The sequence below is a fragment of the Eschscholzia californica genome, unplaced genomic scaffold, assembly GCF_041429995.1.
Source record: "Eschscholzia californica isolate CP2 unplaced genomic scaffold, dmEscCali1.0.p SCAF_2, whole genome shotgun sequence".
Classification (NCBI taxonomy): Eukaryota; Viridiplantae; Streptophyta; class Magnoliopsida; order Ranunculales; family Papaveraceae; genus Eschscholzia; species Eschscholzia californica.
The window spans coordinates 62512161-62524860 of record NW_028238309.1 but is presented as its reverse complement, the minus strand read 5'-3'; the positions used below and the strand labels follow the sequence as shown (position 1 = coordinate 62524860).

Here is a 12700-nt window from a genome sequence, read left to right as displayed (position 1 = left end):
AAACACGCCACTTGTAGAAATATATGTGTTATACACGTGAAAATAGATATTGTAAAAGATTCTTTCTTGAAAATTTTAGGATTTCTTTCCATATTCTCCAATCGAGAAGAAGAAAAGCCAAGGGGGCGGAGGAAAAGACCAAAGAATAAGAGAGACGTGGAATGGAAGACGGAGAATGATGGTAGACAGTCGGCTAGAAGACGGGGGGATTTACACTTTCTGGAAGAGCGATACTTTTTGGCTAGCTACATCTCTAGTGCTTCATAAGTTTGAGTCTAATTACCGATCAAATTTATATTTACACACTCACCTCTTGACATCCAAAATAGGAAAAGTTGAAAACCTACACTTAATTTTAGTACCTCACTATCCCTATAAGAAAATGCTAGCTAGTTGGACTTGGAATAGATATTTGCTTGAACATTGCCAGAGCCATGATATGCCTATATGGACATCAGCATCCTAGCTGTGCTCCGGCACAAAAAAGCTCCTCCCAGGAGCATCCTTGATCTATATATAGTTCTCTATCCGACTTCCAACAAATAAAATAGTTCTCTATCCGTCTATCCGGCCCTTTCACCATGCGTCAGTGGCACATTGGTATGGATGCATTGGGCTCATCGGCCGCTCATTCTTGTTTTCTTTAATTGTCAGCGTGGCCCAAAGTCTTGACCTCTAAGGTGAAGACTGGACCTCTTACACCTTCAAAGCTCATCCTTGTTTCCTCCGTTTTAGTGGTTGACTACTATCCGATTCCCTAATAGTGGTGGAGCCGGAAGATTCAGCTGAGCCCACTCGGAGTGGGAAATTAAGCAAAGCTCTAGAGCCACGCATACGGTACGCGGCTCGATCATAAGCTAAAGCTGCATCCTCAGCCGTCTCAAATGTTCCAAGCCAAACCCTAGCTCCATTTTTAGCTGGATCTCTTATCTCCGCCGCGAATTTCCCCCACGGCCGTTGCCTCACACCTCTATAATGCTTTCCCTTATTTTCTTTCACCACCACTGCCGCTTTAACTTTCTCCCTCCGCCCAAAATTAACCACCGGAACAACCGGTTCTGGTGGCGCCACCGGTTCTAATTCACATTTAACCTCCAAATCAAAAGGGGAATCACAAACGGAGGAAGAAGAAGTAGGAGAAGGTGTATCAAATGGAATCCAACCAACATTAACAGCTTCACGAAGAACACCAAATAGAACCATATCTTCAGAATCATCAACTTTAAGAGGCAAATCTCCCCAATTATCACTTAGACATGGAAATAAACTACTAAAACTTGAACTCCGGTAATAAACCGGAAAATCCCCAGAATTTCTAAGAGGAATATTGATTAATTGTTCTTCAAATAGAAGATTTCTATTAATTGAAGAATTATCCATTTTCTCTCTCTAGTTTCAAGGGTTAGGTTGGTAGTGACTAATTTGGGAAAAGAGAGGGAGAAAGTGGGATTTAATAGATAGGGAAATTGAGGAAGGTTCATGCATCTGGCAAGGTTTTGGGTGAATTCAATTATGAGTTAATTCCAGTTTGGTCCAAGCTTGTGACTAGTTAGAAAATTTGGCCCATATATTTGGGCAGTATTTTAATTTAGCAGAAAAGCGAGATTAAATTTTTTTTGTCTCGCCATCATCATCATCCACTCCATTTCTCTCTCTTTCACTCACACACTCTCTTAAAGAAATCCAAATTAGAGTCGGTGGTGATGGCGAGAAGAAAAAGGAAAGCGGAATGCATTTTTTTTGTCAAAAGTCGGTAACAACGTTAGATCAATTGTTGTCGACAATGCTTTCCAGCGAGTACGGAGAGAAAGGAACGAGAGAGAATTTGTTTTAAAACTAAAGAAAAATATATCATTAGGTGTTCAATTTAACTAACAAAATCATGATCTTTTGATCCAAAACGAAAAGTTAGACATATATAGGGGGTCAACTTTCAGTTGTCATGAATATGGGGGGCTAAATTGAAACGAACCCTTTAATGATTTGGACAAGTCGGCTGTTTCTTTGAAGTTTCATTTCTCGTGCAAGTGGGAGTGTTGTGTGTTTCTCTGTCTGTGTTTTACAATTAACCACGTGATTAAATTCCTAGTCTTTGATTACGATTTCCGTGACGTCACTTTCTTGCGCAACCACTTTGTGTTTCTTGTGTATTCAAATTTAACGTTTTGTTATTTTAGCTGAAAAGAAAAAAATAACCTTTTCCAAAAAAAAAAAAAAAAAAAAAACCTTCCTCTAGTGTCATGTAATTATGTTATAAAAGAAAAACTATACAGACACTCATTCTCGCTAGTAAAATCTATACAAATACCCTATATGTCATTAGGCATACTCGTAATAATAAATCGTGGTTCGTCTCCTCTTCTTTCTAATTATTCTTAATTTAGTGATTTGCAAGAAAAAATATTAGGAAAAGAGAAAAACAAGAAATGTGAAATTCTCTAGATATTGGAGCTAAATGTTGATGTCGCTTGGTAAATTATAAGGACTAATAAAATTAATAGTTATCTGTCGCAAAAATTTGAACTTTGAATGTTAAGAAGTTTTTGTTTCATTTCATAAAGAAAAAACTAGTTTTTGTTTCCAATTAATTTTACAAATATATTTTTAGTAAAGGAGAATAGTGATACAATGTATATTTTGTAGGGTACACCTCTTTGTCTCTTACCCAGAGAAACAATTAAGACAGAGAGTGACCCTTCGAAATAATTAAGAGCAAAACCTATCTATCTAATAATATATCAAAGGTTGATTTCATTTTGATGTCTCAAAGGTGTCTGGCTCACCAAAATAACTCTCAAAGATGAACAATTTCTAAATAGCTCCCCATAAACTATTTTTTTTCATCAAGAATCCTTTGACGTGTACTTTAAATTTCAATCTACTCTTTTCTTTTTGGTATGCGGGTTGTATCCTTCAACCACACTCGTCTTGTTTGAGCAAAACCCTCAAGACCACTGAATCTAGTTGAACTCCTCAAACCAAAAATTGTGTTAACAAAAAAATAGGAAAGAAGCTGGATACTCGAAGAGAATAAAGATACGTGAACAGAGAAGAAAAATGATGGTAGATGTCAGAACCAACCAACAGAAATCAAGCATAACTCTTCCACCCTCTTTCTTCTTCTCACCTTTATCAATTGTTTCTCTCTATTTATTTTGAGAATCCCAAAACCTTTCAAAAAGAATAAATAGTGGATTTGGAACTTCAAATATATGTCACCAGTAAATCTAGTCCAATAAAAAATTGTTTATGGAAGCTTATTTGAAAAGGGGTGATCTTTATTTCCAAGGACTGTTTTGATGATTTGGTATCTCTTGAGGGCCATGATGGAATTAACCAATCTATTTCCACAAGATTACATCCATCATCCATGGGCATATTTAGTCAAAGTGATGGGGACACGTTCACTACAATCGTCATACTTCTCATCCAACGGCAACCAATTCTATTCAAACGTTGACATTGACCATTTGGGTCATATTTGACTTTGACTTTCAAATATTTGTAGTGAGGTTTCTGCATCTCAACAACTTCATTGTCGACTACCTTGGGCTCACGTGTGTAAAACTGAGATTCAAAGTTTGTGATTGAGTTTGATCCGTTTTGTATTAATTTAATTAATTTAACTTAAAAAGGAGAAAGGTGTTCAATCCAAGGTTGAGAAAGTTGTTGAAGTTGAATGGAATTCCACTTTCAAAGATTATGGTTGTTCATTTTGTATTAGATAATAATGAGTAAAAGATAAGAGTTAACATGGATTCAATGTATAATATTGAAAGAAAAATGACTTTATGTGGGATGCACAATCGGACAGAATCACAACTTGGGTATTATTCTCACATGATTTGGAGAGTGAAAGTAAATATAGAATCCCAACTTAGGTGTCGTTTGACAACCAAAAGTAGAAGTACTTTTACTTGTAATAGAAGTTATTTTGCTTTAAAAAAATAAAAAAGTTTCAAAAGTATATTTGACAAAAATGTTATTTTTTTTTGTTGAAAGGAGCAAAAAATGTTACTTATAAGTCAAAAAGTTAGTTTGGCAACTTAATTTACTATTGATAATTTTATTTTTCTTTCTCATAGAGTTACTTGATTTTAATTGAATTTAGTTATGATTTCCATGATTACTCTTGCATACGAAGTAGTGGTGATATTGGTGATGCCATGAAGGTATGGTTATGGGGCATGGTGGTGGTTGAAGTTTGATGGTGGTGGTGGTCGAGGTATGATGGTGGCAGCGGACGTATCGTGGTGGTGGTAAAGGTACAGTGGTGGTGGTGGTGGTGGTGAAGGTACTGTGGCGGTGGTGGTGGCGGTGGTGGTGGCAGAGGTGGTGGTAGTGGTGGAGCTACGAGGTAGTTGTTGTCGAGGTATGGTGGTGGTGGTGGTGGCGGTGAAGGTACCGTGGTGGTGGAGCTACGAGGTGGTTGTTGTCGAAGTGTGGTGGTGTATGGGGGTGGTGGCGGTGGTGGTGGTGGTGAAGGTACCGTAGTGGTGGTGGTGGAGCTACGAGGTGGTTGTTGTCGAGGTATGGTGGTGGTGGCGGTGGTGGTTAAGGTGTGGTAGTTGAGGTAGGGTGGTGGGGAGGTGCAATGCTTGTTGTGGTGGTGGTTGGAGTAGAATAGTATGGTAGAAGTTTTGTTGTGATAGAGGAACAGAGATAGACAAAAAAATTCGTCAAATAAAATTCATGTGTGTCTAAAAAAAGTTACTTTACTTTGAAGTCACAAGCTAAAAATTATAACTTCAAAAAAAAGTCAAATTTTAACTTAAATAAAGTCGGTAATTTTGCGTACCAAACTAACTTTTTGACTTTTCTACTTTGATAAGCAAAAAAGTAACTTAATTTAGTGTTGCCAAACGACACCTTAGGTATTGTCATGACACGATTAGGAAAGAGAAAGTTAACTCATCTAGAGTCTTGTTGGGGCATGATTTAGAGAAATTAGATACCTAATCTCATCCGAGGCATTGCCCGGACAGAATTGGGAAAGAGAAAGGGATTTACTTTGTCTCTCTACATCTTGACTAGACAAATACCCTGACCGAAACATGTGTCGAGTAGAGTATCACAGTTGAATATTGAAATTCATTACTATTTGTCATTTGATCGAGGTATTAATCATTAGCGAGTGTGTTTGAACAAAATATTAATTCATTATTGAAATCAAGATTCTATTTTAGCGAATAAGATTGAGAGAAATTTTGTGATTCGATGTCTATAGCACAAAGACTTTGTTAACTAACATTAACTTAGGGGGCCTATTAACTTTATAGTCAAAAAATTGACTTGATTGAAATATGTCTCCTAATCTCTATCTTTTTGTTTTTTTTTATTTATCGCATTCTTCCCCTCTCTTGCGTTCTCCATCTCTCTCTAGCTTTCACTATCTCACTTTTCCATAAAACCATCTCACGATTTCTCTCCCTCTCTTACTATATCTCATTGTCCTATTCTCTCTCTCTCTCTTTATCTCACAAGTGCAATTTCGGCGAAGGGAAGTGTCTCCTTTGCCGGAATCAAATCTCGAGGAGGATTTCTAGCGAAACCCTCCTCGAGTGTTTCGTGGCCAGGGCGGCCACAAAATCTGAGATTAACAGAGCGAGTGGGAGAGATTTACAGAGCGAAAGAGAGATTGTCAAAGAGATAGAGAGAGATCTTGAGAGAAAGAAAGATCCACAATGAGAGGTCTACTATGTGAGGGAGATGGATCTAGAGAGAGAAAGCGTGGAAAATATAAAGAAATAGTGAGAAAGAGAGAAAGAGTGTGAGGTGGTCGGCCAGAAATAGTGGTCGGGATGTTAGTGGTGACCGAAAGTTGTGAAGGAGGAGGGAGAGAAAATGAAGATTACAGACCAATTTTCAATCAAATTTATTTTTGGGCTAAGAGATAAATATGCACCCGAAGTTAATATTGATTGAGTAAGTCTTTATGCCCCAAATATTTTTATTTATGTCACAAATTCATGACCTATATTTACTAGGGTGAGCAACAATCACTTGTCAATATTTTTGTGAGATATGTGCAATTCCAAAGATTTCATTCTAATGACTATCTACTATATTTATTGGGGTAAACAACAATCAATTGTCAATAATTTTGTGACATATATGCAATTCCAACGATCTCATTCTATTCTCAACAAAAAAAAAACGATCTCATTCTAATGACGATTTACTACATTTACGAGGGTGAGCAAGAATCACTTGTCAATAATTTTGTGAGGTATGTGCAATTCCAAAATCTCATTCTAATGTCCGCCTAATATATTTTTTTAGGGTGAGCAACAATCAATTGTCAATAATTTTGTGAGGTATGTGTAATTCTAAAGATCTCATTTTGAGGACTATCTACTATATTACTAGGATAAGCAACAATCAGTTGTCAATAATTTTGTGGGATATGTGCAATTCTAATGATCTCATTCTGATGACGATCTACTATATTTACGAGGGTGTTTAACTAGATTACTAGATTTATGGATCTCAACCAAATCAAAATGAGATTGTCTAGTACGTTAATGAACTTCACAACCATTATTATGATTTCTAATATGTTATTAGAAAATGACAAAATCATACCTAAAGCTCCCATTTGAATTCACTATTAGAAATATTTACTTGGATAAAGTGAAATCAACCATTCTCGTTTTATTTTAACTCTATTTAAATAAACTGAACCACCATATTTCTTTCATGGAAATAGTTTTATGGAATAAAAAAGTAATTGAGGACCTCACATAAAGTCATTCCTAAATTGTGTTTTATTTTCGTGGGCCAAATATAACCTAATAATATTTGCCACCCAAAGAGTATGAGTAATCACAAGAAATAGATTGGTTCTGGTCATTCCTAAATTGTGACTTGAAGTTTATATATAAGTTTGTTGAATACACTTCTACTATATCGGATGTGTAGAAATAGATAAAGGTTAGCTAAAAACTAAGATAATGTTCAACAATTGAGATGTTAGAAGAAACTTAATAGTTGTTATGGTAAGAAGATTAGCTAGTTAACACTATTCTCTCTATTACTCTTGGGTTTATCTAAATCAATTTAAAGCGTATTGGGCAAATGATAAAACCAAATGATAAAACCAAATACGATCACAAAGACTGGAATTATGGAAAGTTGAAACAACTCACGGGAGTCAAAGCTATTCCAAAATCGAAGAAGATAAATTTTTTGCCGGCAGTGGTGCGGAACACCCCCGTGACATCTTTGAAAATTACTCGGGAGAGTGGCCTTTAGATGACATTATACATCACATTAAAGTAAGTATGGTATTAGCTAGCCGTCCGACGATGATAGACGACAAGAAGAAAAGTTACACTGGTGGTCAAATACAGAGTAATTACAGTATTATTTTTTTAAAAAAAAATTTAAGGTAATAATATTTAGTTCTAAGTTATCTTATGATCTTTTTATATTATACAGTTTTTCTGAGTTACAAAAGACAATCAGATTATGTAGGAGTATAAGGATGGTATATTGGAGCTGAGGAAAGAGCTAAATATGGATTGATAAAAGTCAGATTTTGAGTAGTTAGCTTTTCTGCAGGGTTGGTGGTAGTTATCAGAACTTTTAAATTCATGCACTACAAAAGTTCGTGCTTTTTGTGACGGACTATTTTCGACGGAATTATGAAAGTCGTCGTAAAAAGTCGCTATTTCGACGGATTTGTACTATTCCGTCAAGAAAATTGATAAATCCCGACGGACTCCCTATTTTTCCGTCGGAAAACATGCGCGACAGGCAACAAATTTTTGTGAGACGAAATAAGTATTTCCGACGGTACTTGATGCCGTCGGAAATATTCATATTCCGACAACCTTTTCTTCATTTTCCGTCGAAAAATGGCCGCCTGGAAAATATTTCTCTGGCGCGAAAAATTTCCGCCAATTTTTTCCGGGAAAATGATTTTTCGACGGAGATTAGTCCCGTCGAAATAAAAAGCCCTAAACAACATCTCTACCCCCTTTCCCTCTCGATTCTTTTCTCTTTCCTACAGTTCCTAAAAAAGCCCTAAATCAACACCCTAAATTTTCACTCGATTTCATCAGTTCAACTCTCGATTTCAACCTCTTTCTCGGTGGGTTATGTTCGACTTTACACATTGCTGGTTGTTTGATGGTTCATGGTTTGTCATTTTAAGAAATAAGAATTCAAGTTCTTTTTATTACGAGTCTAATAACTTCTTACAATGCAATTTTCTTTTTATTGAATAAATAGCGAACTCAAACATTTTATTGCTTCACCGGTGCACTCTGTAATATCATAGAGAGATGATGATGTTTGGACCTAATGATGGATGTTCAATTTCAATTCCTTCTTCTCTTAATAAAGGGTTTCCTAATCAAGAAAAAAACAATTCATCTCACCCTTACCTTAAAATTTCATCCTTTAACCCTAAAACTTCAAGTTTGAGAGAAGATTAAAGAGAGTTGTAGATCTCGGAGATTAGAGAGAGAAAGAAGAAGGAACATACAAAAAAATATATTAAGAGGAAGCGTAATTACGGAAAAGAAATGAAAAGTTCAAGTTAACTAACGGTTTCAGAAAAAAAAAGGTCAATTTTGATAATTTATTAGAGATGAACCTTCGGAAATCAGTTGTATTGCATGGCCGTTAATAATAAAGTGGTGGTTATATTATAGAATTATAAAAAAATTAGTATAAACTTGTAGCAAAGTTTCAAAAATAGAATCCCAGGACACACAAGAGAATGAGGAAAATTCACTCTAAAGCCATGCTTTGTGCGAGAAAAGAATGTAATTACTAAGAATAATTTGCAATGTGATTCATTGTAATCGTAATGCTTAAATGTATTGTTTGGTTAGGAATAAGATTAATTGAGATTGATTTTGTCCGCATCTTATTCATGTGATGATTCCTAGGTAAAATGGATTACAAAAACCCCACCAATCTAGTGGGTGTAGGATCCCTTCGAGAAGAAATAAAATTCTTTCCGGGAACATGATTCTCAATGCATTTTCGTACACCAAACAACACTAAGTAATGCAAATTCTAGTACACACACTCTATTTTTGTTGGCCAAACACGACCTAATTATATTTGTCACTTAAAAGAGTACGAGCAATCACAAGAAACTGACATGTGATGTTGATTTTGGTCATCGGTATATTATGATTTGAAGTCTAAATATAAGGTTGATGAACCCACTTGTACTACAAAAGTTGTGCAAAAATAGATAAAAGTTAACTAGAAAATAAGATAAAGTTATACCATTGAGATGTTGGAAGAAACTTAATAAAATGTAACACATGATTAACAAATCTTACTGGGCATTTTGAGTTCGGAGGTGTAGTTTTTCCACTAGAGATTTTTTTTTTTTTTTTTTTTGTTGAACTTTTTCCACTAGAGATTTTAGTGCAAGGAATGGGAACTTGGAGGTGGATTAGTGAAGAAAATAAATTTGTGAAAAAAGTAGAGAGAGGTGATATACGAAAACCTCATATTAAGAAGACACCACTTCTTCCGAGGATAAACAAACAATGGAAAATGGAAATGTTGAAAAAAGAAACACATTTGTTTTATCCCAAACATTCAAAAGTATAAAAAGTATTTACGGATAAATTTTCTTTTTTCAGTACATGATTATCAACTGAAATAATTTTCTTTTTTCTAGGAAGACTATTGTCTTCATGAAAATAAAAAGTAATAATTGTAGACCGCTAAAAACAGAATAAGATGGGGGTTAAGGAGAGAAGCATGGAAAAAGGAAAAAAGAAATTTAGTCAAAATTCCATATAATTTTTTTGTTTTGGTGAGAAGTGATCGTTCAATTTTTTTTTTAGTTTTCAGCACTCTATGTATTTTTGTAATTTGCAACAACTTGCAAGAGGGTTGCAAAACCTTATAATAGAGTTGCAACAATTTACAAAGGGTTACAAAAAACATTGGATTGTAATTAAACAAAATACATATATTTGGAGGCAACTTGTCTTTTTAACTTAAAAAGTTTAAAATTAGATATTCGTCATAATTTCTTGTAAAACAAAATCTAATTGTCTAAATAAATTATATAATTAAACAGTATTATGTGCTTGTAGGAACACTTGTCTTGACTTCTATGGTTGTGAAGTTTTCTATATTGTTAACAGTAAAATGAATATTTGAGAAAGTTTAAAACTTCGATAATCTATTACGGGTGATTGTTCCGTAATCTTTTGTATTCTACTTCAGTTAACAATAAAAAGATTGTTATATGGAAAAAGTATAATAACATTAGTATGAATTGTGTAGCTAAATTTTGAAAAAGAATCCTAGCTTGAGAAGCCTGATATATTGGCATCCACTCTAAAGAGAACAAAAAGAAATTATGGGGAATACTAAGCAATGTGATTGTTTGTAGTCGCAACGGTCTAAATGTATTGTTTGGTTAGGGATAAGATTGACAGAAAATGATTTTGTGCTCATCTTATTCAAGTGATGATTCCTGTGGCAAATGGATAAAAAATCCACCGACTCTATGGTTTTAGGATCACTTCAAGGATAAATTACATTCTTCCCAAGAATGCGATTCTTGATGCATTTTTGTGTACCAAACAACACTAGTGCAATTTCTGGTAATCATATTCTACTTTCACGGACCAAACATGACCTATTGCCACATAAAGAGTATGAGCAATCACAACAAATTGACATGCGATATGTGTTTTGGTCATATTTAAGTATAACTTGAAGTCTAAATATAAGGTTGTCGAACTTGTACTACAAACGTTGTGCAAAAATAGATAAAAGTTGGCTAAAGAGTATGATAAATTTAAACAATTGAGATGTTAGAAGAAACTTAATGAACTCTATAACTCTAATGTGAACTGGTTAAGATGTTCTTGTTAGAAAACAAGATATAATGAAGAAAAAACTTGAAGAAGACAAAAGGAAGAATGAAAGCATAGAAGAGTAAGTTGAAGAGTTGTTAACAATTTGTATGGACCACCCCTAACCAGGTGGTGTACACAAAGTATCACTTGTTTGTTAATTGTACTCGGTCAAGAGAGTGTAACAGAAGTGCACAACCTCGATGAGTCATTTGTAATTAGTGTTACATTCCTTCCATTTGTTGGTGTGCAAAGACTGTTGTAAGTTAAAGACACTACCATTAATGAGAAATATCAGCTTTTGAGTTTACTTAGTTTTACTAAGTTATTAAAAAAGTACTGAACTTCCTATTAGCATTGAATCAGTTTAAAGTTTTGATCTTCAACTTCTTTTTTTTTTTTGTTAAGGTTTTGATCTTCAACTTCACTAATATTAAATGAACTAAACCCAGTCCATTTTAAGGCGACTTTTGTGTACATGAAAACAGTTTTATGTAATAAAAATAAATACGTGAGGACTTCCCAGGGCCGTGGCTGACAATTTGGGGCCCAGTGCCAAACTTTAATCGAGACCCTTTTATACAAATTCGATGTAAAAATTTATTTTTACATGCGAAGTAATAAACACAAGTTTGAAATAATTTACTTGTAAAACGTTATAATAAAGCATTGATGAACCCGGAATAATGATGTGCTCTGTGATTGTCCTAACTAAATAAAAGTCTTCTAATTTGTATTGGATTTTATAAAAGTTAGAGTTTCGATTTTTCTTCTTCATGCAATCTAAAATGAATGTTTAGAAAGAAAGATTTATTGAGAAAGATTGTAAAAAAAAAGTCTCATATAGATTTGGAAGTGGGAGAAGCCAGAGAAAGAGTGAGAGAGTCGGGTGTCACAATTCAGAAAAAAGTTCAAAGCATGCTTCCAATGGGTATAATTCACATAAAAAAAAATTCAAAAAATGCTTCAAATGGGTATTGAACTCATGACCTACGGTGCACAAAGCAAGGAAACTTACCGACTGAGCCAGTATCCCTTTAGTGTAACGCCCCAAGCCTTAGCAGTTGCCGATATTGCCCCCGCTTTAACCACCTCACACGGGTACGGGGTTTTGTCCTTGGCGAAGGCCTCGGTACTTACTAAGCTTGAGCTTACACATATAGCCCAGTCTCTGGACACTCTTGTGAGCAATGTGGGACTATTACAATCCCCCACCCTCAACGAAGAGCCGTCCTCGGCTCTGATACCACTTTGTAACGCCCCAAGCCTTAGCAGTTGCCGATATTGTCCCCGCTTTAACCACCTCACACAGGTACGGGATTTTGTCCTTGGCGAAGGCACCACAAGCCTACCCAAAAGGCCTCGGTACTTACTAAGCTTGAGCTTACACATATAGTCCAGTCTCTGGACACTCTTGTGAGCAATGTGGGACTATTACAATCTCCCACCCTCAGCGAAGAGCCGTCCTCGGCTCTGATACCACTTTGTAACTGCTAAGGCTTGGGGCGTCACATTTAGTGATGTAAAGTTACTCTTCTTTCTCTAAGTCTTAATAAAACGAAACATACAGAACTAATGGGCCCCTTCAGGTGGTGGGCCCAGTACGGGCGCCCTGCCCGCACTGGGCCATCCACGGGCCTGGGACTTCCATGCCCATAAGAGAAAGAGAAGAAGATGAATGAGATGAATTTTAAAGAGATAAAATGAAAAGAAAAAAAAAGAAAAAAATAAACAACCTTGAAGCTTGGTTGTTAAATAAATTATAGAGTTTAAGTATTGTTATGTGCTTGTACAAAAAATTAATTAGTATCTCAATTATATAATGTTTGGGTTGTTTCCCTCACAGCCCCCAA

The 12700-nt window shown here is 35.3% G+C and overlaps 1 protein-coding gene across 1 annotated transcript; it reads right to left on the bottom strand.

The window, feature by feature from the left end:
* Window positions 1-257: 257 nt before the first annotated feature.
* On the bottom strand, window positions 258-1433 carry LOC147560051 (ethylene-responsive transcription factor 2-like). The gene has a single exon (XM_086662063.1). The coding sequence runs from the start codon at window positions 1378-1380 to the stop codon at window positions 712-714; it is 669 nt and encodes a 222-aa protein (XP_086518189.1). The 5' UTR covers window positions 1381-1433; the 3' UTR covers window positions 258-711.
* Between the last annotated feature and the right edge of the window lie 11267 nt (window positions 1434-12700).